Raw genomic sequence first — 23,665 nt, forward strand, 5'->3', positions numbered from 1 at the left:
GTCCCCGAAAATTAGCTTTCCCGTCTTTGGATTGGACGATGTCACTTGCCTTATCTCTTAAGTTGAGATTTATGAAAATGCCGTAAAAAGTTGTGAGCCCGGAGTAAGAATCCAGTCTCTTCAGATCAGGAGTGCATCACCTGCCTGTCTTGGAACTCAGTAGACTATACCTTGAGAACCAAATACAGCTTCCACGTGTTTGTAGGACGGGTCACCATTTAAAGCTTCATGTCTATGCACAGTTTCTTTCAGCGTGCTAGCAGAGATGATGGCTCAGCACAGAAATGACTGTATGACCCCACAAAACCTAAAATATTTATTCTCTGGTGTTTTTCAGCATACACACCATGTCTGACTGCTCACCCCTCCCCCCACCTTCATGCAATTCTCCCAGCATGGTGTGAGGGGATTTGATACACCAGATCCCCCTCCCATGCTATAAATGACCAACCTGGCTCACCGATGCCTACTCTTGTGTCTTCCCAAAGGTCTTCCAAAAGCTGCAACCATTAATCACCATCGTCTATGGTATGCGACCGGCCTTGCTCTGGGGAGTGGAATTAAGGCCCATGATGTCATCTACACCACAATGCCCCTGTACCACAGCGCAGCGCTCATGATTGGCCTTCATGGGTGCATTGTGATTGGTAAGTTCAATTTCTCTACAGGGATCAGCAGTTGACACACACATTTGCTCAAAGGGAAAAAATAAACCTAGCTGCTTTCCCATCTACCGGAAATAGTAATTACTTCTGCATTGACCACAAGGCCTTACAGGTCACATGCCATGGGCAAACACCTAAAATAATTTCTATCTCCCTATGCCCTGATTGTTCAATACATCTAGAAAGAAATTCCTGTAAAACAATGTATGCCTTTACCCAGGTCGAAGCACTGGAGTGCATAAGTCACTCTTCGGTGTCACAAGCTTGCCTGTCACTCTCTGTCTGACTGAGGCATCTCTAGCCACTGTCCTTTCTTTGTCCATCCTTGCCTCCACAGCTTCCTGGAGTTAGGGCACAGTCGCCCTGCTGTCAGCTCCTCTTTCTTTCTCAAACACCACCATCCAAACAGGAGCTGGCATCGTCTGTCTGTCCCTTCAGGAGAACGTACATTGCTTTTACTCAAGGAGGTTCAGCCCCATGTTTCCCTCTTTGAGAAAACTATTCCTTATTCTTTCACTGAGGTAAATAACTTGACTTTCCTCCCATGTGACACTTCATTTTAAATAACCTTGGAAATAGGTTTATTTGACATAAAACATATAGCACATATAATAATGCATGTGTGTCTGTCTGTCTGGATGTTTGTGAGTCTGAGCATCCTGCCTGGTAGGGTGGTATCAAAGGCAGGGCATTTAGAAGTGTTAGGCCATGCGTGTGGAGCTTTTCAACACTGGGTTGCTTCCCTGATAAGCAGGTAGAGAGTCTCTTCACTGGCTCTGCCGTTCCCCTTAAAACGGTGTGTCTCCACATGATGCCTGTTCCCAGACCAAAAAGAGTGTCCTTGCCAGACACTGGATTTGCTGATGTCTTGCTTTTAACCCTCCAAAACTGGGAGAAATTGGCCTATGGTTGGTTTTTATAGCAGCTTGAACTAAAGCTCTTGGTCCAAGCATCTGTCTCTTTCCTTTATCTGCTCTCATCATCTCTGAAGCCCTTTGCCTGGCAACGCTGCCCTTCAAGAGCAAAACTGCCGAGCACTGGAGCTTCAAGGAGAGAGTGGTTTGGGCCCTCCAAAGCAGGCAAATAGTACCTTCAGCACCCCAGACACAGGCCAGCTTAGTAAAGTAGTTTTGAAAGTCTGCTCAACACTAGTCTTTGGCTTATTTAGGAGTAAAAATAGGCAAATAACATGGAAAGTGTGTGGGCTTCCTGTTGCTACTGTAACTTCCTGGTGCTACTGTAACAAACTGTAACAAACTGCCAGCCTCTCAGTGGCACCCAGCAACACAGATCTGTTTTCTCATTGCTCTGGAAGTCAGGAGCCCTAAAGTCAGCGGTCTCCACCAGGGCTTCATTTCCTCTAGATGCTGAATATCTATGTCCTGGTCATCCCCACTTTTAGAGGCTGCCTGAATCCCTTGGCTCATGGTTTCTTCTTTCGTCTTCAAAGCATGCCCTCCAACTCCCCCTTTTACTTTTTCCCCTCTTTAAAGACCTTCACAGTTGGGTAAGGAGATGATAGTCTGGGAAAGCCTGACCACCTCCTGACCCTTGACCTAATCACATAAGTGCATGCCTGCACCAGATGATATTAGAACGATTCTTCATGGATCGTCTCCTCTTCCCTATACTGGAGGCTCACATGGGTGATCATAAGTCTTCTTCATGCTTTGCATTAAATATAATAGGTGCTCATCGTGTGTTTGACCTGGATCATCTTTAACTTCCTGATTGAAGACGTTCTCTCTGTGCCTTTTCAATAGGGGCTACTCTGGCTTTGCGGAGCAAATTTTCAGCCAGTCAGTTCTGGGATGACTGCAGGAAGTACAACGCCACCGTCATTCAGTACATCGGTGAGCTGCTCCGGTACCTCTGCAACACACCCCAGGTAACACTCCCCTTGCTTCAGTGTCTCTTCAAAATCAGTAAGATATTCAAGCCCCTTGGGATTGTGCCAGGCCTCTGCTGGTCCATCTGTCTCAGTTCTCTGTTTAGAAGATGGTTGTTGTCATAGTAACACGCCTGATAACACACTTACCATAGAGAAGGTTCCTGATGGAGAGCAGCGACTGTTCATTTTATCGCGGTTTTTCTTCTCTGTCTTGTTACATGCTTTTGCACCTCTCCCTTCCCAGGTCCTATCTCCTTCTGCTCGTGAAAAGCCACTGCCAGCCCCCATTTGAGTCAGTCACCCCTCTCCTGTCTCTGGGTCTGCCTCTCATGCTGCCTGTGTGCGTGTGTTTCTTCCCTCCCACCTTCTCTGAACTATACATAACGTTTTAATAGTCTTCCCTCCTCAACATCCCTTACCCTCCCTCTCACCAAAGCCATTTAGAAAACTTGGATTTAATACTATTTAGTGACTAAATCCACCCCCAGCTTTGAAACAAGCAAATCAAACCTGTTCAAGGTAACTCAAAGGTCTTATGTCTACCCCACTTGGAGCTATCTGGGTACCTTGACACAAGAACTCTCCCTGCTTGGTACCCAATTAGGGTTTCTTAACAGTGATGCTGCTACTGTTTGGAACCTGTTAGGTTTTGGCTTCATGGATCTATTCTGTGCCGAGCAGGATGTTTAGTGGCATCTCTGACCCTTATTCCCAGGTACCGACATATTCTGTTAACTGAACCTCTAAGTTCTTGCTGTGAGAGAAAAAATAAGTGTTTACTTGACTTGAGGGAAGTTTTTTTTTCCAAAATGTTCAGGCTTAGCATCCCTGTAATTTTATTTTTAATTCAACAGATTCATAAAGGTCATAATTATCTATAGGCTGAAGCAGGACCTTCTCCTAAGAGCGTTTTTTTCACATCGGCGTTTCATAGGGTCCTCCTGACTACAAAGCACCTTTTAGATCCCAGGAACATGGGCCATGAGCCCTTCACCTTGGCCTTTCTTCTCTGCTCTACAGCACCCCTTATCAATTAGAGGTCTCCTGAGGGAATGTGTGTTCTTCTGTTGGTTTTAAAGGGAGCCTACTTTGGTCTGGGGGAAATAAACATGCTTGTGTGTCATGTTTATGCTCTTTGGGTGTGCACACATCCACACTTAGATCCTTCCTGTTTTTAATTAATGTTATCTCAAATGCTGGAAGACAATGACAGATTTTTACACATTCAAAATACTGTGTGTGGACCCTTGTCTAGAACTGGGTGTGACTGCTGAGGGTTGGCCCCTGAGTGCTACCTGTGCACAGACTACGTGTAAGCATTCTAAGGAATGAACTAAGCGATCTTGAAAAGTCCCTCGTAAAGGAATTTTGTGAATCACAGGTCGTGGTAGGTGATCCAGATTCCATGCGCTCAGGGTGAGGCTTAAGGAAGGTTTTACCGGCGCCTATGCCTATAGGTGAGTATACCTCACATACAAAAAGAAAAGAATTGTTAAGAACCTTTCAAAAAAATGGGTAAAAACTCACAGAATAAACTCTGCATCAGGAACTGCCTCACTCTCAGGGCCACTGAGAAGAATAGGCTGTCCTTAGAGCAGCTGACACCACCAACAGCCCGAGTACTGAGCCACAGGGTAATGACCAGGCAAACCAAATAACTCCCCTCAGCAGGCCGAGGCTCATCCGGAGACTATAGGGCAAGCACTGAAAGGTAGAAGCTGCTTCCCCTTCTTAACCACATGCAGTAGCTTTCCTACTACTCAGAACGGAGGACATAAAAAAGTAGTACCCCAGGAATAGTCCTTCAGGTCACTGGCTTGGATTTGGTTCCCAGCAAAACATTGCATCAGAGCAAGGACCCTGGAGCCAGCCTGTACCCTGACTCTGCCATTTGAGCAGTGTAGTCAACTTCCAGAAATGTCAGCTTCCCAACAGCCAACACTGCCATAATACTGTTTTTCCTTAGGTAGAGTCTGGATACAAAATGAAACTATGGAAACAAAGCACACAGCGAAGAGCCTGTCACTAGTAAATGTCTAACGAGTGATAGCCATTGCCAAAGCAAAGCTGTTGGCCAAGGTGATTTATGCTTGTATAGTTGAATCCTCTGTATCTTTTCTGCCCATCTCCCCTCATAAAATCTGGACCTTGCCCTGCAGAGCGTTCATTTACACTGAAAAGATAGTTCGCTCTGCCTCACATCTTCAGTGGGAAGTTGGACTATCCCTATGTGGTTGATGTAGTTGCCTAAAAGCGTTATCCTTCAAATATTTTTTTCCTTTTTAGATATATTTAATGTGTATGTATGCTTTGCCTGCGTGTATGTCTGTGTGTCCCATGTGTGCCTGATGCCAGCAGAGATCAGAAGGGGAAATTGGATCCCCAAGAGCTAGAGTTACATATGGTTGTGAGCCACCATGTGGGTGCTGAGAACCAAACCTGGTTCCTCTCTAAGAGTAGCCAACATGTCTTAAGGCAGAGACATCTTTTTGGCCTGCTCCTTTAGGAAAAGATGTATATATTAGGGCCAGATGTTGCCAGATGTTGCTAAAGCTGAGCTCCAGTCCTTTAGTGAGGAACTAATGGTTCTTGATGAGATTCTGTGTATCTGCTGGGATTTGGGGGGCAGGGGGATCACCAAGGAGAACAAAGAGAGGGGCAGAGTGGGGTGTGCCAGCACAGGGTGCTGAGTTATCAGGCAAAGCAGGAAAAAGAGGGGAAGATGGAAAAACGGGAGAATCAGGAAGGTTGGCCAGTGACGATGAGCTGTGACCAGAACATGGATGTTCCCCAGCCAGGCAGAGAAAGGTGGCTTCAGGTTATCTGGAAGAACATGAAAAACATGTTGAAGAAGCCGTCAAACTGCAAACAGCTCTTCAGGAAGTGAACACAGTGTGTATCTTAAATGAGGACATGAGCAGCCTCACATAGAAGGGTGGGGTAGGAGTCGAGGGTTTTATATAGGGTGTGGATCTGCAGCAGGGATATCGATGGGAGGAGAAAGGCCTCTTGGGTAAAGCAAGCAGGTAAATCCTCCCTTGTATACAACACAGTAGGTGTTAAGAACATGGGCTTAGGAATTTTTGAAGATATTGAAGACCTTTTACCTCTTAGAAGTTGCACAGAAATGAGGAAGCCAAGGGTGGAAAGTACACAAGCTGCATTATCTGAAGAACTAAGAGAGGGTTATGATTCAGCAGTTAAGTTCCTTTTGGACCAGAGTTTGATACCTAGAATCCACATGATGGCTCATAACTATCTGTAACTCCAGTTTTGGGAGTTCTGACACCTTTTTTTATCCTCCTCTGGCACCAGGAATGTACGTGGTATGCATACATACATGTGGGCAAAGCACTCACACAAATCAAATAAAATAAATATTACTTTAAAGATAAAAGATATTGCAACCTTGAACTACATAGAATAGAATTCTGAAAGGTAGAGGGAATTAACATGGTAGGTCCAAGGAAGGTGAAACCTAAGAGGTGGGTAACAGGATAAAATTCAAAGGCAGGTGGATTCATTCTCTAAGAACATTTGAATTCTGACAGCAGCCAGGAAAACAAGTAGACAACAATGCAATGCTCTCAGAATTCTAAGCAAAAGTTATTGCTCATCTAGAATTCTATACCCAGCTGTATTATCAAGCTGTGTTTTACAATTAAGAATATTTTCAAACCGAGCCTTGTTGCACAGTCCTGAAATCTAAGCTACTTGGGAGTAAAGTTTAATGAATCAAGAGGTAAAAATGTAAACAGTTAAGTGAGAAAGGTGGAGATAAGAAAAACTCTAAGAGTTAGGGCGTCTTTCTCAGAGCTAAGCTAAGGGCAAAGCATTGGGACAGAGAAATGGAATGAATACAGTGTTCTTCATTCAATTTATTCATTTAGGTACTGATTTTTATGATGTATATTCTTTTTCCCTCTCCCTTTTATTTTATTCTTCTTTCCCTTCCTTCCTTTCTTCTTTTCTTTAGACAGAGTCTCATGTGTCTGGCCTCAAACCATCTAGTTCAAGGATGACCTTGAACTTCCTACCCCTGTGTCTCTGAAAAGAGTGATATCTGAAGACAAATTATGTGTATGTGATTTTGGAACAACTCTTTTGCTATTTTTGTGACTCTGGGCTCTTCACTGTAAGCTTTCCAAGGTTCTGTTTCTTCATTTGAAATATGTGATAAATACTTCGTGATCTTGTGTTTTAGAGACGTCAGTAAGACAATACAGGCCAAGGGCTGACATATAGACAAGCCCTTGGCAAAAATATTCTATTTACTTTAATTTTCTGGTTTTCTGCATTCCTCCCAGGACACCCTGACCTACTAGTCACTAAATCCCGGTGGGAACCTAAGCCCCAGGTGTGTTTGTGTGTCCCATCTCAGGTCCGACGTAGAAGACAAAGCAGAGAAATGATAGCAAAAATGACCCATAAGTCCATTCCTTAGGGAAGTGGTCCGGATGGTAAAGACCTACCATGTCCCCGAGGAAGGAAGGGTGGGTGTGACATGCCCCTCTCACCTACTGGCAAGCACGGGACAAAAGTAAAAACTGAGCCTCTTAGAAGTTTCCAGATCTCATTTGCGTCGGGAACATTTCCAGCCTTCGAACCTTAATCCATTCTGCTAATGTAATAAGATCCCTGGGCTGTACTGTGAAAACAGACCATGGCATTGTGATTGTAAACCAAGCTCCCTGCCACCCACAGGTGTCTTGCTGCACCTGTGAGGCTGGCCAGCTGCCCATACACCTAGGCATCTGCACCCTTAACTCTGCCCTTGTGTGGATGCCCCAACCATGGGCTGCTGAGCATTCCCTGGTGGAAGTTACTTATTTAAACACAGAGATTATGCTGTATGCCAAACACAAACCCAGAGGGTTCAGAGATAAGTTTGGTTTCCAAGGAAGACACGTCTAATGAAAGAGAGACAGGCTGTTAGACAAGGGAGTGAACTGTGTGTGTGGGAAGAGAACAGAACATGCACTGCACAAGGTCTTGAATTTACAAGTGGAAAGGCTCCTGTGCAGAGTCACGCAGGCCTGGGTGAGCAGCAAGGTCAGGTAGCTTTTGTTAAGTTGAAATAAGTACTTTTCAAATACTGGAATGTTTTAGTCCCAGAGTTCCCAGGGAAGAGAGCAGGAAGGGAACTGGCTGAAAATCTGACAAGTCCTTTCTGAGGAAAATAACATTTTTATGGGCAGCGGAACCCTACAATTAGTGGTAATATAGGGAGTGATTGGTAATCAGCAATCCAGGACAGCAGCCAACATGAACCAGAACTGCTCTAGCAAACAGGCACACTGTCCACCGCCTGACAGGTACTTGGTAATTCTGAAAGGGAACACAGCGATCTGTGGACCTGTAGAGCCGATGAAGAGGTTATATTTCTAAGCAGCCAGAACACCCAGGGTTTACACAGGTGCAAAACCCCTCAAACTACTTTGACTTGAGACTCTGACCACTCAGTATACATTCTCCACAGAAAGTCTGCTCAAGGGACCCATTTTCCTCAGTGACAATCTCTGCTGCCCTCTCTAGCTAGAAAGCCACAGTGAGCTTCACCACCTAAGTCCTTTGGTCAGTCATGATGCTTAAAAATCAAATCTATACTTGCTGATCATCCGTGGAACCAATTCAAGGTTTCTTTTGATTTGCCTTCTAATTGCCACAGTCCTTCCCCCTTAAATGGCTCTCTATCTCTCTCTCTCTCTCTCTCTCTCTCTCTCTCTCTCTCTCTCTCTCTCTCTGTGTGTGTGTGTGTGTGTGTGTGTGTGTGTGTGTGTGTGTGTGTGTGTGTAGCACGTGCTATTTTCCAAAGTCCGTTCTCTGGAAGTAATGAAAGATTGAAAGACCTGGGCAAAGTAGCTTACACATTAGAGGAAGCTGAGGCAGGTGGATTGCTATAAGTTGAAGGCCATTCTGGACTTCAGAGTGAAACACTGTACCAAAGAAGGCGGGGAAGGGGAGGGAGGAGGGGGAAGAGCATCAGAACCACAGCCATGCTGATTTAAGCAAATGAATTGCCATTTGATGAGAGGAAAGTTCTCCTTATTTAGCAAGTCTACACTGGCCCAGGCCATTTTCTGTTCAAATACAGGCACAATTTACACGTAAAAGGTTATACTTTTACTTATCTATGTTTCGAACCCAGCTGTGGTCTCCTAGAGAAGATAAGTTGCCTTAAAACGGTAGTTGGTTGGGTCACCTCTGTAGGTGTCTAAACAAGTGGGCACACGTAAAAGAAGGAAACAGCATGGTCCCCTCCTCATCTCTGACATCACCAAGTCCCCTTTGGGTTTTTACACACAGAACAGCTTTTCCTTCCTGATTTTCATTTCTGGCAAAGCCTCTTTCTCTTGGGCCTCTCGAGACAGTTCACTGCATTGGCTGAACTTCAGCAGGTCCAGTGACCCTAGACGTATCTGCTAATGCGGTCCAGACTCCTCTCTAGTCTCTTACACTGTTGCTCTTCAGTGGTTTATGGGAAATGCCCCGGCCCTGACCCCATCTCAGTTGGGCTCCCAGTTTTCTTTGCTGCCACATAAAAGCTTTTGCTTTACCAACAGAAACGCCCAGAATCCTACTGGTAGACGTGTCCATTTCTGATAGTTTTCCATGAGCGCATGGGCACCCGCCAGCCCTGTCAGAAAACTTAACATTTTATACTGGATGCAGATTAAATGTTGGCATTATTTGGTTCATCTGCGTGTTTCATCTTGTCTCAAATCAAAGAGGAAAATACGCATTTTATTTATTAAACTGGCCTTCTGGTCTATGGTGATCATGTTGCAGAAAGAGGGCATTGTATCTTTGAATGATAGACAGGGCAGACAGGAAGATGAATCTGTAACTGACACAAATGTGAAATAAAATAAGGCCAACTATCACCATAAAGTAAACACATAGAATCTGAATACAATGAATGCATAAATACAAGCTCTCAAAGGGTTAACATTGCCTACCCCCCCCCCCCCGTTACCATAGAAACCAAATGACCGGGACCACAAAGTGAAAATAGCCCTGGGAAATGGCTTAAGAGGAGATGTGTGGAGAGAGTTCATCAAGAGATTTGGGGACATTCACGTTTATGAGTTCTACGCTTCCACCGAAGGCAACATTGGATTTGTGAACTATCCAAGAAAAATCGGTGCTGTCGGAAGATCAAACTACCTTCAAAGAGTTAAGTACCCAGAAAGATGAGCAAGTGTGTAGCTAACTTTCGGGGTCAATTCCTTCCCAGCTGTATCAGGACCATGGCCTGTCAGTATCAGCAAGGGAAACTCACTCGTGCTGGATGACGATGGCCTTCTTGAATTCATCTCATTGTCAGCAACTCATCACTTTTAGCATCAGAATCTGTGAGAAGCCTTTCTCCCTCCATTCATACTTGTATATGGGAGAAAAGCTTGACGGTTTCATCCGTTGATGACACACCTCGGAATGCAGTGTTCCCTTTTATGAGGTGTGCGTGAAAATCACACGGGGAATTCTTTATAGATACAAGTTTAGGTTCCCAGCCTCCTGCCTTTGGGTTCAGTTGTGCTGAGGTAAGGCCCTGGTGTTTTTTTTTTTTTAAACGCTATATGGGGTTGAGAGCAACAGCTCAGCCCTTCAAGAGAACTGAGATGTTCTGGTCACCGCACGTGTTCTCCTCACGGGTTCACCAGAAAGATGTGCCTGATTTCTCGTTCCACTCTCAGTTGTTTTATGACCTGGGGACCCTGAAGAGTGTTCTCTTGGTAGTCATTCCAAGGACAGCCATAGGTAATGGCTCTCCTTGGCCTGTGCAGTCAGCGTTACCATGTCTCCGACTAGGAAACAGCCGCGCAGAGCTCTGAGGTAGCCTTTGTCCCCAGGGGCTGATAAAGTAACGAGAACAGTAATATGTATGCTAAATACTGTGATCCTGGAGGGCAGATCTGAGCTCACTGCTTACTAGCTGAGTTGTCCTTAGGCCTCGGTTTCAACATCTTGAAGCAGCGGTGAAAGGAAAAGATTGAGCCTGTGGCATCGGAAGCTCAGGGTTAAAATGGGTGAAGACTTGCTAAATTATATATGCAAAATTCCTGTTGTGTAACAACCTTGGGCATAAATCCTTCCATTTCTTATACTCTGGTTGGAGCAAGAGCCATTCTTAAGTCTAAGGTGCCTCTCTAACAACAACACCACACCCACACTGTGCAACTCAGTCCCTGACCTCCTGGCCTCTAGCTAGGTGTAAATATTTACATGTCAATACAGCAACTTTTTGAATTCAGTTTGTCATTCATGGTAACAGCTGCCTTGCAAGTATTCAATAGGCACATGGCGGTGACCCCACCCTGAGCAGAGCAGATATTCCTACTGCCATGGACGACCCTACTGAGCCACACAGCCACAGGCTGGAATGTTAGTGTCTGGCCAGGGTAGAGGTCAAAGCCAACACCAGCAGGCTATTGACCTCCAAGAGGACTTTCATGAGAATTTGTTTACAACCAAACTTCTCCTTACACATGTACATATGCACGTCTAGGTCTTTCCTTTCTCATCCAATGGTCCTCCTGTCCTTATTGTCAGCCTTGCCACGGGGGGGGGGGGGGGGGGGGGGTACTCCTTTAAAAAGGAAAAAAGGGAAAAATGATTTTTTTTAAAAAAAGTATCGAGGTATCCCAGCAGTTAATGTAGAAACATTAATGATGACTACAAGATTTCTGATGTTCTTATAAATTAAATCAGTGTACATTTATTGTCCATAGAAGCCACTTGTTTTTGGTGGTGGTGGCTTGGACTCATGTTTGGTTTGGTTTGTTTTTTTAGACAGGGTGTCTTTGTGTAGCCCTGGCCATCCTAGAACTCATTCTATAGACCAGGCTGGCCTCAACCTCAGAGATCTGCCTGCCTCTGCCTCCCAAGTACTGGGCCTAAAGGCATGAGCCCCCAGCACCACTTGGTTTTAATGACGTTGGGTTTGAAGTTGGTACAGTAAACATGGCTGGAAGTTATATCTGAATAGCAGTGTATTTGTGGCTTTTCTCGAACATGGAAAACTAATGTTTAGTATTAAGATGGTCCATTCTTATGCTGTGAAATGTGTATTAAGATAGAGTTAGGCTGTTTGTGAGTTAATTTTGGCTTTAGTTTTGTCATACAGGGATGGACCCCAAGGCCTTGCATGTGCTAGACAAGCATTTACCATTAAGCTACAACTAAAAGAATACACACACACACACACACACACACACACACACACACACACACCAAGTACCTGGGATTATAGGTATGTACCACCACACCTAGTTGTGATAACCTTTTAGTAGCTTTATAGTCATAGGCCATGAAATTTTTGCTTTGATTCTTAAATATATTGAATGGTACGTCCCCCGGGGGTGAGGGTACCAGCCATCTGAGGTAATATATTAATACATGATCAAACGAGACTATGAATTTGTCATCTGTCCACCGAAAGGGAATGCTCCTTTTAGTTCTATTTATAATAGGCCAAAATTAAAAATAATCCAAGTACTCCTTAAAAATATTCATTAGCAGAATGACATATTATATAGTATAGTATATTCATACAAGGGGAAAATGAATGTCAGTTTTTTAAGAATGGGCCTGTAGGACTAGAAATAAGGCTCAGAGGTGGGGTGTTCACAAAGCTTGTACGAGATCTGGGCTCTGTCTCTAGCACCATCCACAGCAACATGTGCTGCTGCCCACAGGCATAGTAGCTAAAGACTTACAGGCACACACTTCCTTCTAAGGCTCTAAATTAATCAGCGGCAATAGAAGCCAAAATGGGGGTTCACCACACCGCAGGGGGCAGAAGGCAACTTGCTCAGTGAATTGAAAATGTTCTCTAGCTGGATCTGGGTGATAATCACTGACCCAAAACCCCACGCATGCTGGGCACTGAAGGCGTATGTGACATGTGTCCTTGTTGTGCTTTCTGCGATAAAGTAAACATAAAAACTGCAAAACTCCGTTGGTGTGCTCAGTTGATACTCTTTCCTTCGGCAGAAAGTTGTAAGGTATGAGCTGATCAAGTACGACGTGGAGAAGGATGAGCCCGTCCGGGACGCAAATGGATATTGCATCAAAGTCCCCAAAGGTACTATGGACTCGGAGAAATTCACTGTGCACAAAATCATCCTGTGTTAAGCAACATTTAAGAACTAACATAGTAGATTTTATTAAAAATAGCAGGGAAGGGATGTTTATTCAAATATTCTCAAAACTGTAATTACAGAAGGCATGTGGCTTACCTTATTAAATAATTACACTTTTAAACTAGTTGGACTCCTTGCTTGTAAGGTACTTTCTGGAACGGTCTAGACAGCTACAGCTACATAGCTTTAGATAGACCTTATGATTATGCTTTTACCTGCTATGCGTTCGTCTAGTTATGTGGTCATGTGTACAAGTCATAATTGAGTAAAAGATTAGCAATAATTACAGAACAAGGTTTGGTATGTGTGTCTGTGAGATGTGCGCACACAGACATGATCTGTTTCTGTCCCTTTTCTTATTGTTGTGGTCAAACACCCAACAGGAAGCATTGTAGGGGAGGGAGGGCTTGTCTTGGCTCACAGTTGAAAAGACACAATCTCTCATGCTGGTGAAAGCCAAATGGCAGGACTATTAGTTGGTCCCACTGCAGTTATAAAGCAGAGCACAGACGGGAGTGGAACCCTGCAGTGAGGCTCTGCTTCAGAAGAAGTCCACAGCCTTCTAAATAAGTATCAGCAGCTGGGGGTCAAGTTCAAACACACAAGCCTGTGGGAGACACTTCACACTTCAGCCACAGCATGATATACATAAGTATGCATGTAAGAAATAGCACTGCCTACAGCCAACTTATGTGGGCCCTATATAAGCCATCGATTTTAAGATAAAATGATGATAAAATATGCTTATCTTTTCACAATGAAGATAAATAACAATTTGCTCTCTTCTGTCTCAGGTGAGGTTGGACTCTTGATTTGCAAGATCACAGAGCTCACACCATTTTTTGGCTATGCTGGAGGAAAGTCCCAGACAGAGAAGAAAAAACTCAGAGATGTTTTTAAGAAAGGAGACGTCTACTTCAACAGTGGAGACCTCCTAATGATCGATCGTGAAAATTTCGTCTACTTTCACGACAGAGTTGGAGATACATTCCGGTTGGTTCCTCTGAATTATTGAACCCAGAACAAATACACACACATTTTGCTCTGTTCCTAAGTCAGAATCAGATGCCACTTTCCCAAGATGCTTCAGTTTTTCCTGTCCTTTATGTGGCATTTCGCCTCCTATATTCCCAGAGAATAAGAAAAGAATACAAAGCATCTCTTCCTCCAGCACAAATCACAATAAAATCACGGCATCTCTTCCTTGTTTCTGGAACCCGAAACCCACCAAAATGCTCCTTTTTTTAAGATTTATTAATTTATTTTATGTATACAAGTACACTGTAATTGTCTTCAGACACACAGAAGAGGGCATCAGACCCTATTACAGAGGGTTGTGAACCACCATGTGGTTGCTGGGACTTGAACTCAGGACCTCTGGAAGAGCAGTCAGTGTTCTTAACCACTGAGCCATCTCTCCAGGCTCGCAATTCCCCTTCTGTCCCCTGCATATTTAGTGGACATTCTTAGGGTAGCCAGGAATTTTCACATAGTTCTAACCCGACAGCTTTTTGCTTTTAGATTAAAACAACTGCACATTAGCGTGTTGTTGATCTGGTTGATGAAGTGAGAGGTTCAGAGCCCTTCTCCCACTCCCTTTGTCCTCCATCTCCGATCGAATGGTTTCCCACAAAACCCCCAGGCTAGCATACGGAAGTCTAGAAGTCATTTTAGTAAATGGTGGTCTGAATTTTTTATTAGATATTTTACTTATTAACATTTTAAATGTTTTCCCCTTTCCCAGTTTCCCCTCTGCAAACCCCCTGTCCCATTCCCCCTCCCCCACCCCACACACCCTTTCACTCCTACCTCACTGACCTAGCATTTCCCTAGATGGGTCATCGAGTCACCACAGGACCAAGGGCCTCTCCCATTGATGTCAGACAATGCCATCCTCTGCTACATATGCAGCTGGAGCCATGGGTCCCCCATGTGTACTCTTTGGTTGGTGGTTTAGTCTCTGGGACCTCTGGGGGATCTGGTTGGTTGATGTTGTTCTTCCCATGGGGTTGCAAACCCCCTTCAACTCCTTCAGTCCTTTCTCTAGCTGCTCAGTTAGAGTTCCCATGCTCAGTCCAGTGGTTGGCTGCAAGCATCAGCCTCTGTATTTGTCAGGCTCTGGCAGAGCCTCTCAGGAGACAGCTGTATCAGGCTCCTGTTAGCATATACTTCTTGGCATCTAGAATAATGTCTGGATCCCATATAGGATGGATCCCCAGGTAGGACAGTCTCTGGATGGCCTTTCCTTCGGTCTCTGCTCCACATTTTATCCCTGTATTTTCTCCCTTGAGTATTTTGTTCCCTCTTCTAAGAAAAACTGAAACCTCCACACTTTGTTCTTCCTTCTTCTTGAGCTTCATGTGGTGACCTGAGCTTCTAACCATATCTGCCATAACCCAGCTCATGGCAGAGGCTTCCTGTGGGAATTCCCTGAAATAGGAATGCCCCAGAAAGGACGTACTGTAGTGTCTGACACAGGTCACTACCCTTGAGTGACTGAGTCGAGAAAGCACGGAACTTGGCTGGCCACAGTCGAAAAATCAAGGTTAAGCGAGAACCACGCCCCCAGACTCACCATGGCCCTGGCCACCGGTATTACAATTTTTTTTTTTTAAATTGGCTTACAAAAGTGACAAATTTTGTTGGGGGAAAAAAGAAAAGAAAAAGGCCATAAGTAAACCATTCTTTCACCCATTTCCTGAGAGACTGGATGTCTGAATGATCGGTACTTACTCTCTCCCTAAAATTCTCTGGCCCAGGGGATTTCATGCCGCCTTCAGTGAGAGATTACTTCGGGAAGCTGGGAAGATGGCCAATACAGTTTTTTCCTTGCAAACATAAAGACCAAAGTTCAGTCTCCAGATCCCACATTTTAAAGGCTGGGTTTAATGGCACATGTTTGGAATCTAACCCTGGAGAGGCAGAACCAGACCCCTGGGCCTGCTGGTCTGTCAGTCAACATCACCAACTTATTGAGTCCCATGCTAGTGAAAGATCTTTGTTTTTGTTTTTAAGAGTAGACAGAGCCTAGGAACAAACACTCAAGGTTTCCCTCTGGTCTCCATTCTCACATAATAAAACATACAGACATGCATGCATGAGTGTGTATGTGCACGCACAGAATCACACACAGACACACACACACACACACTTTTGAGAGATCTGAAGGGTATTTTCATAAACCCTCTAATTTTTAATTAAATGAAAAACAACACCTGGCTAGGCTTTAACATTACAATGTCTATGTAATAAAGGTCTATTTTTTTTCTTTTTAACTAAAAGCTTTGTTATTGAGAGAAGTTGAAATATAACTATGAAGTTCTGCTAAAGAGACATTCTGCTAAAGACTGAATTAAATTAGATATTGAAGAAGAAACATGGGAGGCCTAAACAAAGCAAAAAGAAGTTGAGGTTTATTTCTGATAGTGACTTTCTTAGCCAGGTCTGGATTTTCACATTTTGTGTGACAAGACTGAGCTTCCACATTTTACTGTCTAGGTCTGTACCTTTCTGCTTCCAACAGACTGCTACAAGGGAGTTGAGAGTTTTAGAAGTCAGGATGGGAAAACCAGCCACCTCACTGAGAGCTGAAAGAAAGTGGCCAGAAAACAAGCCTGGGCCTCAGTTAACCGTGCCTTTTCTCCCAGGTGGAAAGGAGAGAACGTAGCTACCACGGAAGTCGCTGACATCGTAGGACTGGTAGATTTTGTTCAAGAAGTGAATGTTTACGGCGTGCCTGTACCAGGTATGTAGAAGACACTGAACAGAGTCATAACAGCAGGCCAAAGTTTGTCTCACTTTCTCCTGCTGCCTGGACAAAGGAGTGACGGTCAACCACTGGACACTAGAGTTTCTCTCTCCTCCACACACCATTGTCGGTGTAACTCATGCCTCTGATGTCAACCTGCCTCTGTGCTTTAGCTGATGCTTAATTTAGGGTTCTCGGGCAAGGGAGTTTCCCATTTTGAGGTCTCTGTTTGGTTCACCTAGAAAGCTTAGGGGCTGCAAAGTGTTGTATTACTTCTGAAGTAGGAACACTTACAGTCTCTAGAAGGAAAACTGGGAAGGGGCAACTTTTGTTCGGCCTCTTCTTGTAGAGCAGGTTCTTCAGACCAGACCAGACCTTGAGTTTCAGAATCACTGAGGTGTCCAGAGTGGGAAGGAGCCTAGCTCCAACAACTGTTGGCTGTTTCATGAGTCACTCAAATTAGGGATAACACTGGCCTTGCCATTGAAGTTGGCAGCATTAATTTACTTTAGTTTCACAAATATCAAATATATTTATCAAACTTTACTAGGGTTGTCATAAGTATTAGTCATTTTAATTGTAGATATTAAAGAGGATTAAATTCCTCAAGTCAATGCCCAAATATAAGGTGCCAGGCAATCATTGTCTCAAAAACTGAGTTTTGGGGATTCTCACCCTTTATTCAAAGTAGAAATCAAAGGACCCTTTTCCTGCACATTGACAGAGTCATAGGTTGTGTGACAAAACTTTTGCTGAGGGAAACACAGAATGTGCATGTATTTACCTCACATAGGGAACCTGTGACAGACCAAAGTGAAAATGGCACCGAAGTCCCATTCGGTGAACCGGTGAGTTTTGCTGGGGTCACTTACAGGAGCAGAAATGACTCAAAGACAGCTGCATCACCACAGCCCACCCCAGCATGGGTGACAGTTCCCAGAGCTGAGAACCTGAAGCCCACTGCACAGCCTGCAGGCAGCTCAAGGGGTTGGAGAGCATCCTTCCCAGGTGCCTCGGCTGATCTAAACCTCTTCCAGACAATTCTGCTGGTACCTGCTTCTTTTCTTTGCAGTTTGTCTGGTCTGAGAGGGACTCTTGGTAGCCTTTGTTGCTTACTCTGGCAGGGCAGGACCTAGTGAATCTGCCAGGTTTCATGGACTTCCTGAAACTATCTTAAACTGCCTTGCTGCATCTGCATATTTATTTTTATAATAGTTCTTTCTGCATTTCCAGGTAATAATATGTCCTCACCCTTTTCTCATCCCTCCACCACCAGATATCTACTTCCATGTTATACATTCATGCATGGTTTTAGTATATATCTATGAAACCTGGGAGCCACAAATGAGAGAAAATACATGATAGTCGTCCTTTTGAAACTGAATTAATTCACTTAGTATAATCATCTCCAGTTTCCTTCATCTTTCTGCAAATGACCTAACTTCAGTCTTCATTGTGATTGGAAACTATCCCATTGTGTCCATGACACCGCGTTTTCTTATGGTCTCGTGTTGTTTCTGTAACTTAGCTCTTGTGGACTGTGCTGTAATCTCACTGATGCGCAGATGTCTCTGTGATGAGCTGGAGTCCTTTGGGTAAATCCCAGGAGTGGATAGCTGAGTCACACGTTAGAGCTGCCAAAAAAAAAAAAAAAAAAAAAACACCGTATAGATTTCCATAGTAGCTGGATTGACTTACATTCCCATCAGCTGCAGGGTGGGTACCTTTCTACCTGTGTCCCTGTGAGCTAATGGCAATGATGTTATGGACAGGAAGCATAGCCACATCTCAGGTCACAGAGTCTTGACAGGGTACAGAATATTCCTCGGCTTGTCTGGAGAAAAATGGAGCAGACCCTCAGCTACCATAACACAAGTATCCAAGTCATGGTCTCAACCGCCATGGTTCTTAGAGTCCCCTCTTATAGCAGTGGGTATGATTCTAAGTCCTAAGTCTTCAAACTTTTCTTAAATACCTGAGAAAATCTGGAACGTGAATTGAAAGCCCAGTATTCCGCAAAGCAGGGTCTCAGACAGGCAACATTGCCATCCCTGAGAATTTGCTAAAACTGAAATGTCAGACCCAACCAGAACTGCTGAACAGGTGGGCCCAGGAAGCTGTACTTCTAAATCCCTCTAGCACCTCAGCTCTCAGCCTTCCAAATGTTGTAACTCCTTCATGCAGTTCTTCATGTGGTGGCGACCCCCCCCCAGCCATAAAATTATTTCATTACTACTTCATAACTAATTTTGCCACTCTTATGAATCACGATGAAATGTCTGATATGTAGGACATCTGCCTGACATGTGACCCTCATGAAGGGCTTTTTGACACCCCCCCAAGGGGTCGCCACTCACAGGTTAGGAACGGCTACTCTAATGTCTCTTAAAAGCACTAGTCTAGCGATGTGGCTCAGGCACAGAGACCTTGCCCAGCATGCATGCGTGTGCTCTGGGTTTGAGTCCCAGTTCTTTACATACAACATACATACATAGAGCATTCAAATCTGATTTACATACCATGGAAATGTCCTACAATACATGGTCACTGGACAGCATTGTGATTATACTAAACAGCACTGAAGTGAGAAAATGAGGAACTTCATATCTTATACAATTCTTCAAATGCAGGCACGGTGGTGCGCAGTTGTGATCTCAGCACTCAGTAGGGCTAAAGTGTAAGTCCCGTCGAGGTCAGCCAAAGCCATATAGTGAGTTCCAGACTAGCCCGGAAAGTGAAGCCTTCATCCAAGTCAAAAATGTAGCCAATCTCCAGTCACCTAGAAAAATTTGTAAATCCCAGAGATAATGCATCAGAACTTCTAGAACTTGGGATCCAGAATCTTCCAAGTGAACCTGTGAGCTAGGGTCGACAGTCACTTTTTAGAACAAGGAAAAGGGTGTCAGAGTTCTCCTGGACAGTCTTCTAGAGCAAGGAGCAGGCACACTCAATGTTGCTCCGTTACATAACTGAAACAGTTTGAAATGTTCAGGAAGAGTGTGGTAGCCTAGAAACCGCCCCCCCCCCCAGCCAGAGGGGCCAAGCATCAGATGGGCTCCTTTCCAAAGTCCGAGGCCACCAGCTGGGTATGCAAAGAGATGCTGGATGCTCTTCCATCTGAGAAGCCTGAAAAACAGATTAGAGATGAACTCTGAAGTCCTGCCCAGCTTCAGAGTCTCCGTGTTGTTCTGACTGCCCATCCAAGATTCTCACCACAGTACACAGCTAACCTCACCCTGGAAATGCAGCAGCCCCCCCCCCCATTCAGGTGCTGATGCACCAGCAGTGACCGTGAACCTCAGTTGTCACTTTTACACCAGGGAAGAACTTCTAGTTCGAGGACCTAGCGCATAGGTGTCAGACAAGAACCTTCTAAATACTCTCTATAACTTCCGGTTCTCAATAAAACTTTCTGTGGTGATGAAAATGTCCAGGGCAACAGCCAATGCTCACGACAAGGCTGCTGATTATTTAAAGTATAGGTAGGACAACTGAACATTTAAACTTTTTTCTTTCACTTAATTGTAACTGACTTTAGTTTTAGTAACCATATGTGGACCGTGGCTACCGCATTAGCCAGTACAGCTCCCAAGAATGGATCAGAACTGATCTTTATAGACTGAACCTTTTTCCTGGAGCTGAATTATTCAAAGACGACCTGTAGAAGTCGGTGTGTAGGTCCTAACAGGCCCACCTCCCGCTGGGCCGGGCATTGTCACTGTCAGAGCGTAGACGTAGACGAAGAGCCAGTCAGGGCAGATTATTTCTGCCATAATTCCAAACGCAGCCCACTGGGGATATTTGAGGTTCCTGAGACAGGTATGAGGAACCCCTTAAGAGGCACCCTGCCTTCCTCCTGCAGGTCAGAGGGAGAATGAATGAGGAGGCATTTTTTTTTAATGTCCTTTTGTTTTTTGGGTAAACATACAATCTCCATGGGAGAGATTTCAAGCGCTGGGGCCCAGGTGACTAAGGACAGCTCCTTCTTCCTATCTGATTACAGCTAAGTAGTTCAGGGAAGTGGACCCGGACTCCCACTGGGTGCGCTGGATCAGGTAGAAAATATATTAGTACCTAATTACCAGTGTCCTCACAAGCAAACAATAGTAAATGTTCTAATCACCATCACTAACAGCCCTGCTGCAGATCAGTTTTCTCTGTGGTGTACGTTCCCTTGAGAGCTCTGGGCATGAACGGAAGGACACTCAACGGCTCGCTCACCAGTGCACCTGTCTTTCCTCTGAAGCACAGAGCAAGAGAGCCGTTAGGAGCTGTGACCAAAGAGCTTTCAAAGGCAATGTCGGTGCCCCGTGGGACAACAGACCCAACCGTGTGATCTAATCGACAAACCCCCCCCCCTCGGTTATTCACAGCAGTGGACTGAGGACATTTTGCAAACAAAAATTCCCCGTAGCCACCAAGTCAGTCAGTATCCTTTGCAGATAGCTTTGTATAGGTGACTGAAAATTACAGCTGCGAGCAAAGGACTCGAAGCCTACATGCCAGCATCAATCTCTGATGACATCCTTGCTGTATGACATAGGACATGAATGCTCCTAAATCTCAGTTCCCTTTATCCTCCAAATGAACGCCTGAACCTCTTTATAAGGTTTTTGCTGAGGCTAAATGAGACTATTCTGTGTATAGGTCATAGCAAGTATTAAAGAGACAATGTAGATCTATCATTAGCTTCGTTACTTATTAGTTAATGTTCCTAGTAATGGTGTGTCCGCCGTAGAGTAACGTGGACATACACTGGAAAGAAAAATCAGAACAATTCAAAAGAAGCCTAATGTCCGTTGTTGTCGAGGCCGTAGCTCCTTGGCCTGGCAGAGTCCCATGAATGAGATCACCAGCTAATGGCTTCTCACTGTATTTCCAGGCCATGAAGGTCGAATTGGGATGGCCTCGATCAAGATGAAAGAAAACTACGAGTTCAATGGAAAGAAACTCTTTCAGCACATCTCAGAGTACCTGCCCAGTTACGCCAGGCCCCGGTTCCTGAGGATACAGGTGAGAAGACTTTCCAAGTTCAAGTATCTCCTAGGCGCTTTCTTAGGGAACCGTCCCCATCATCCATGGCGACTACATTTGCCCAATTGTTACCATACTCTCGGGACAGTTCAGGAAGAAGGACAGCCAGAAATAGAGCAAGCAGAAATCCCTGCACAATCTTTCCCTCCCTAAAACAACAGTCCAATTTATTCATTGTAGCCTTAGCCAACACAAAATCAGTGTTTGATGAACTGTCCAAGACACTTTAAATAGAAATTATCTAGCCCTCCTGGTTTTGGTTAACTTTTCTTGTTTTCTGTGCTAGGGTTAACACCAGGGCCTTGCTTAAGATTTATTTATTTTGTGTATATGAGTTCTCTGTCTACATGTACACTTACATGCCAGAAAGGGCATCTTATCACATTACAGGTAGTTGTGAGCCTCCCTGTGGTTGCTGGGAATTGATTGAACTCGGGGCCTCTGGAAGAGCAGCCAGTGCTCTTATGCTGAGCCATCTCTCCAGCCCAAGGGGAATGTCTATGGTTGAACATCATCAGTAACTCATAACTGTCAAACAGTCAGTGGAGTTGGTTCAGTCCTCTCTTTGAGGACTTTGAACCTTGTGATTATGTAACTGAAAACGTGCCGAAGTCTTAGGGTCCCGGGAAGCGTTGAGTGTGTCAGGCTAATCCTGATGATGGCCATAAAGCACTGCTTTGCACACAGGTGGTACAGACAGAAACATGAAATATTTTTCAGACATGTCTGATAACATTGAAGGGGGTCTTTAACCTAACGGATGACAGACTGAAAAAGCAGAATTCCTTGTGACTAAATGACCCCTCCTTCCACGCCAGCCAGGATGTCCCACCTGAAACCTTGCCAGTGTCTCTTTGCTCAGAGTCTTCACACTGTTGACAGCTCTTCACTCCACACAGGGTCTAAGGCTCTAAACCAGTGGCTGTCAACCTTCCTAAAGCTGAAACCCTATAAGTTCTGCCTGTTGTGGCGACCCCCAACCATTAAATGATTCCATTGCTACCTCACAGCTGAAATTTTGCAACTGCTATGAATCATAATATAAATATCTGACATGCAGTTTATCTGACACGTGACCCCTGTGAAGGGGTCATTTAACCCCCAAAGGGATCTCAACCCCTTTGAGAAACTGCTGCTCTAAGGAAATGAAGCAAATCCCTCACATAGGCCCCTAGGTGGAACGTCTGCAAATGGTCCGCGTGGTTGCATACTTATCAGCTAGCATGCTGCCCACCCCCACCATCTCCATCCTTGCCCTGAACCCAAACTCCCTGTAAAGCACAGCTAACATGGAGATTGTGTGATCTTTTTCAGGATACCATCGAGATCACTGGCACTTTTAAACACCGCAAAGTGACCCTGATGGAAGAGGGCTTTAATCCCGCGCTCATCAAAGATACCTTGTATTTCATGGATGATGCAGAGAAAACATATGTGCCCTTGACTGAGGACATTTATAATGCCATAGTTGATAAAACGCTGAAGCTCTGAATATGCCCGGGTGGCTAGCTCATAATATTTCCAGAAAGAAACACAATAGACATAGCATAGCCACTTCATATGTATAATCCAACTTTAACTTGATTGAAGATTATAAGGTGCAAGTTTTTTTAGGAAATTGTTTATTAAAGGGACAGTTGTTTTTTTTTTTTTAATTACACCTGAACCTTTGCAAGTAAAAAAGATTTAGAGACAATTATTTTTCAATGTGCACCTGCCATTTTGTCCTTGCAAACTAAGCTTCTTGGAAAGAGGGCGTTATTTTTTTAAAGACATAATAAACTATGTTAACACTAACAGATGAGACATCGCTGTTTCTTGTGTTCTCTCTCTATTCCAAGTTACTCCAAAACAGATAGCGTCGTCAGCCACAGGGATTCTACTCATGTTAGTGAAGCATGCCAAAGAAGAGGGAGGGCCATCAATAAACAATACGATGGGAATCGGGCTCCAGAGCAAGGGCCCACCTTCTATTCCTGTGGTCATCCTGGCCCTGGTGCAGACATTAACCATAGCTAGGAATGTCAGCTCAGTCCTTAAATGTGACACCTTAGTTACTCTCCTATGACTGTAACAGAACACCATGACCGAGACAACTTGGAAACATTTACTTTGGGGACTCGTAGTTCCAGAGTGTTAAAGCCCATAACTGTCACAGTGGAAGCAAGTAGGTATGGTGCCG

General features: G+C 44.5%; 1 protein-coding gene across 2 annotated transcripts in view; it reads left to right on the forward strand.

Moving 5' to 3' along the window:
• The window catches only part of SLC27A2 (solute carrier family 27 member 2), a gene marked incomplete at its 5' end in the record, with an annotated part of 34,557 nt that extends 11,475 nt beyond the window's left edge, over window positions 1-23,082 (forward strand). Inside the window, 8 exons of one of the 2 annotated variants that reach the window (XM_080931428.1) lie at window positions 489-647; window positions 2,429-2,553; window positions 9,538-9,732; window positions 12,553-12,643; window positions 13,496-13,694; window positions 16,349-16,446; window positions 21,332-21,462; window positions 22,798-23,082. In XM_080931428.1, the coding sequence (XP_080787554.1) occupies window positions 489-647; window positions 2,429-2,553; window positions 9,538-9,732; window positions 12,553-12,643; window positions 13,496-13,694; window positions 16,349-16,446; window positions 21,332-21,462; window positions 22,798-22,974 (1,175 nt within the window). In that variant the 3' untranslated portion in view covers window positions 22,975-23,082. The remainder of the gene's footprint in view (window positions 1-488; window positions 648-2,428; window positions 2,554-9,537; window positions 9,733-12,552; window positions 12,644-13,495; window positions 13,695-16,348; window positions 16,447-21,331; window positions 21,463-22,797) is intronic. The other variant, XM_080931429.1, reaches the window with a different exon arrangement.
• Between the last annotated feature and the right edge of the window lie 583 nt (window positions 23,083-23,665).

This window comes from Micromys minutus, assembly GCF_963924665.1.
Source record: "Micromys minutus genome assembly, chromosome: 17".
Lineage (NCBI taxonomy): Eukaryota > Metazoa > Chordata > Mammalia > Rodentia > Muridae > Micromys > Micromys minutus.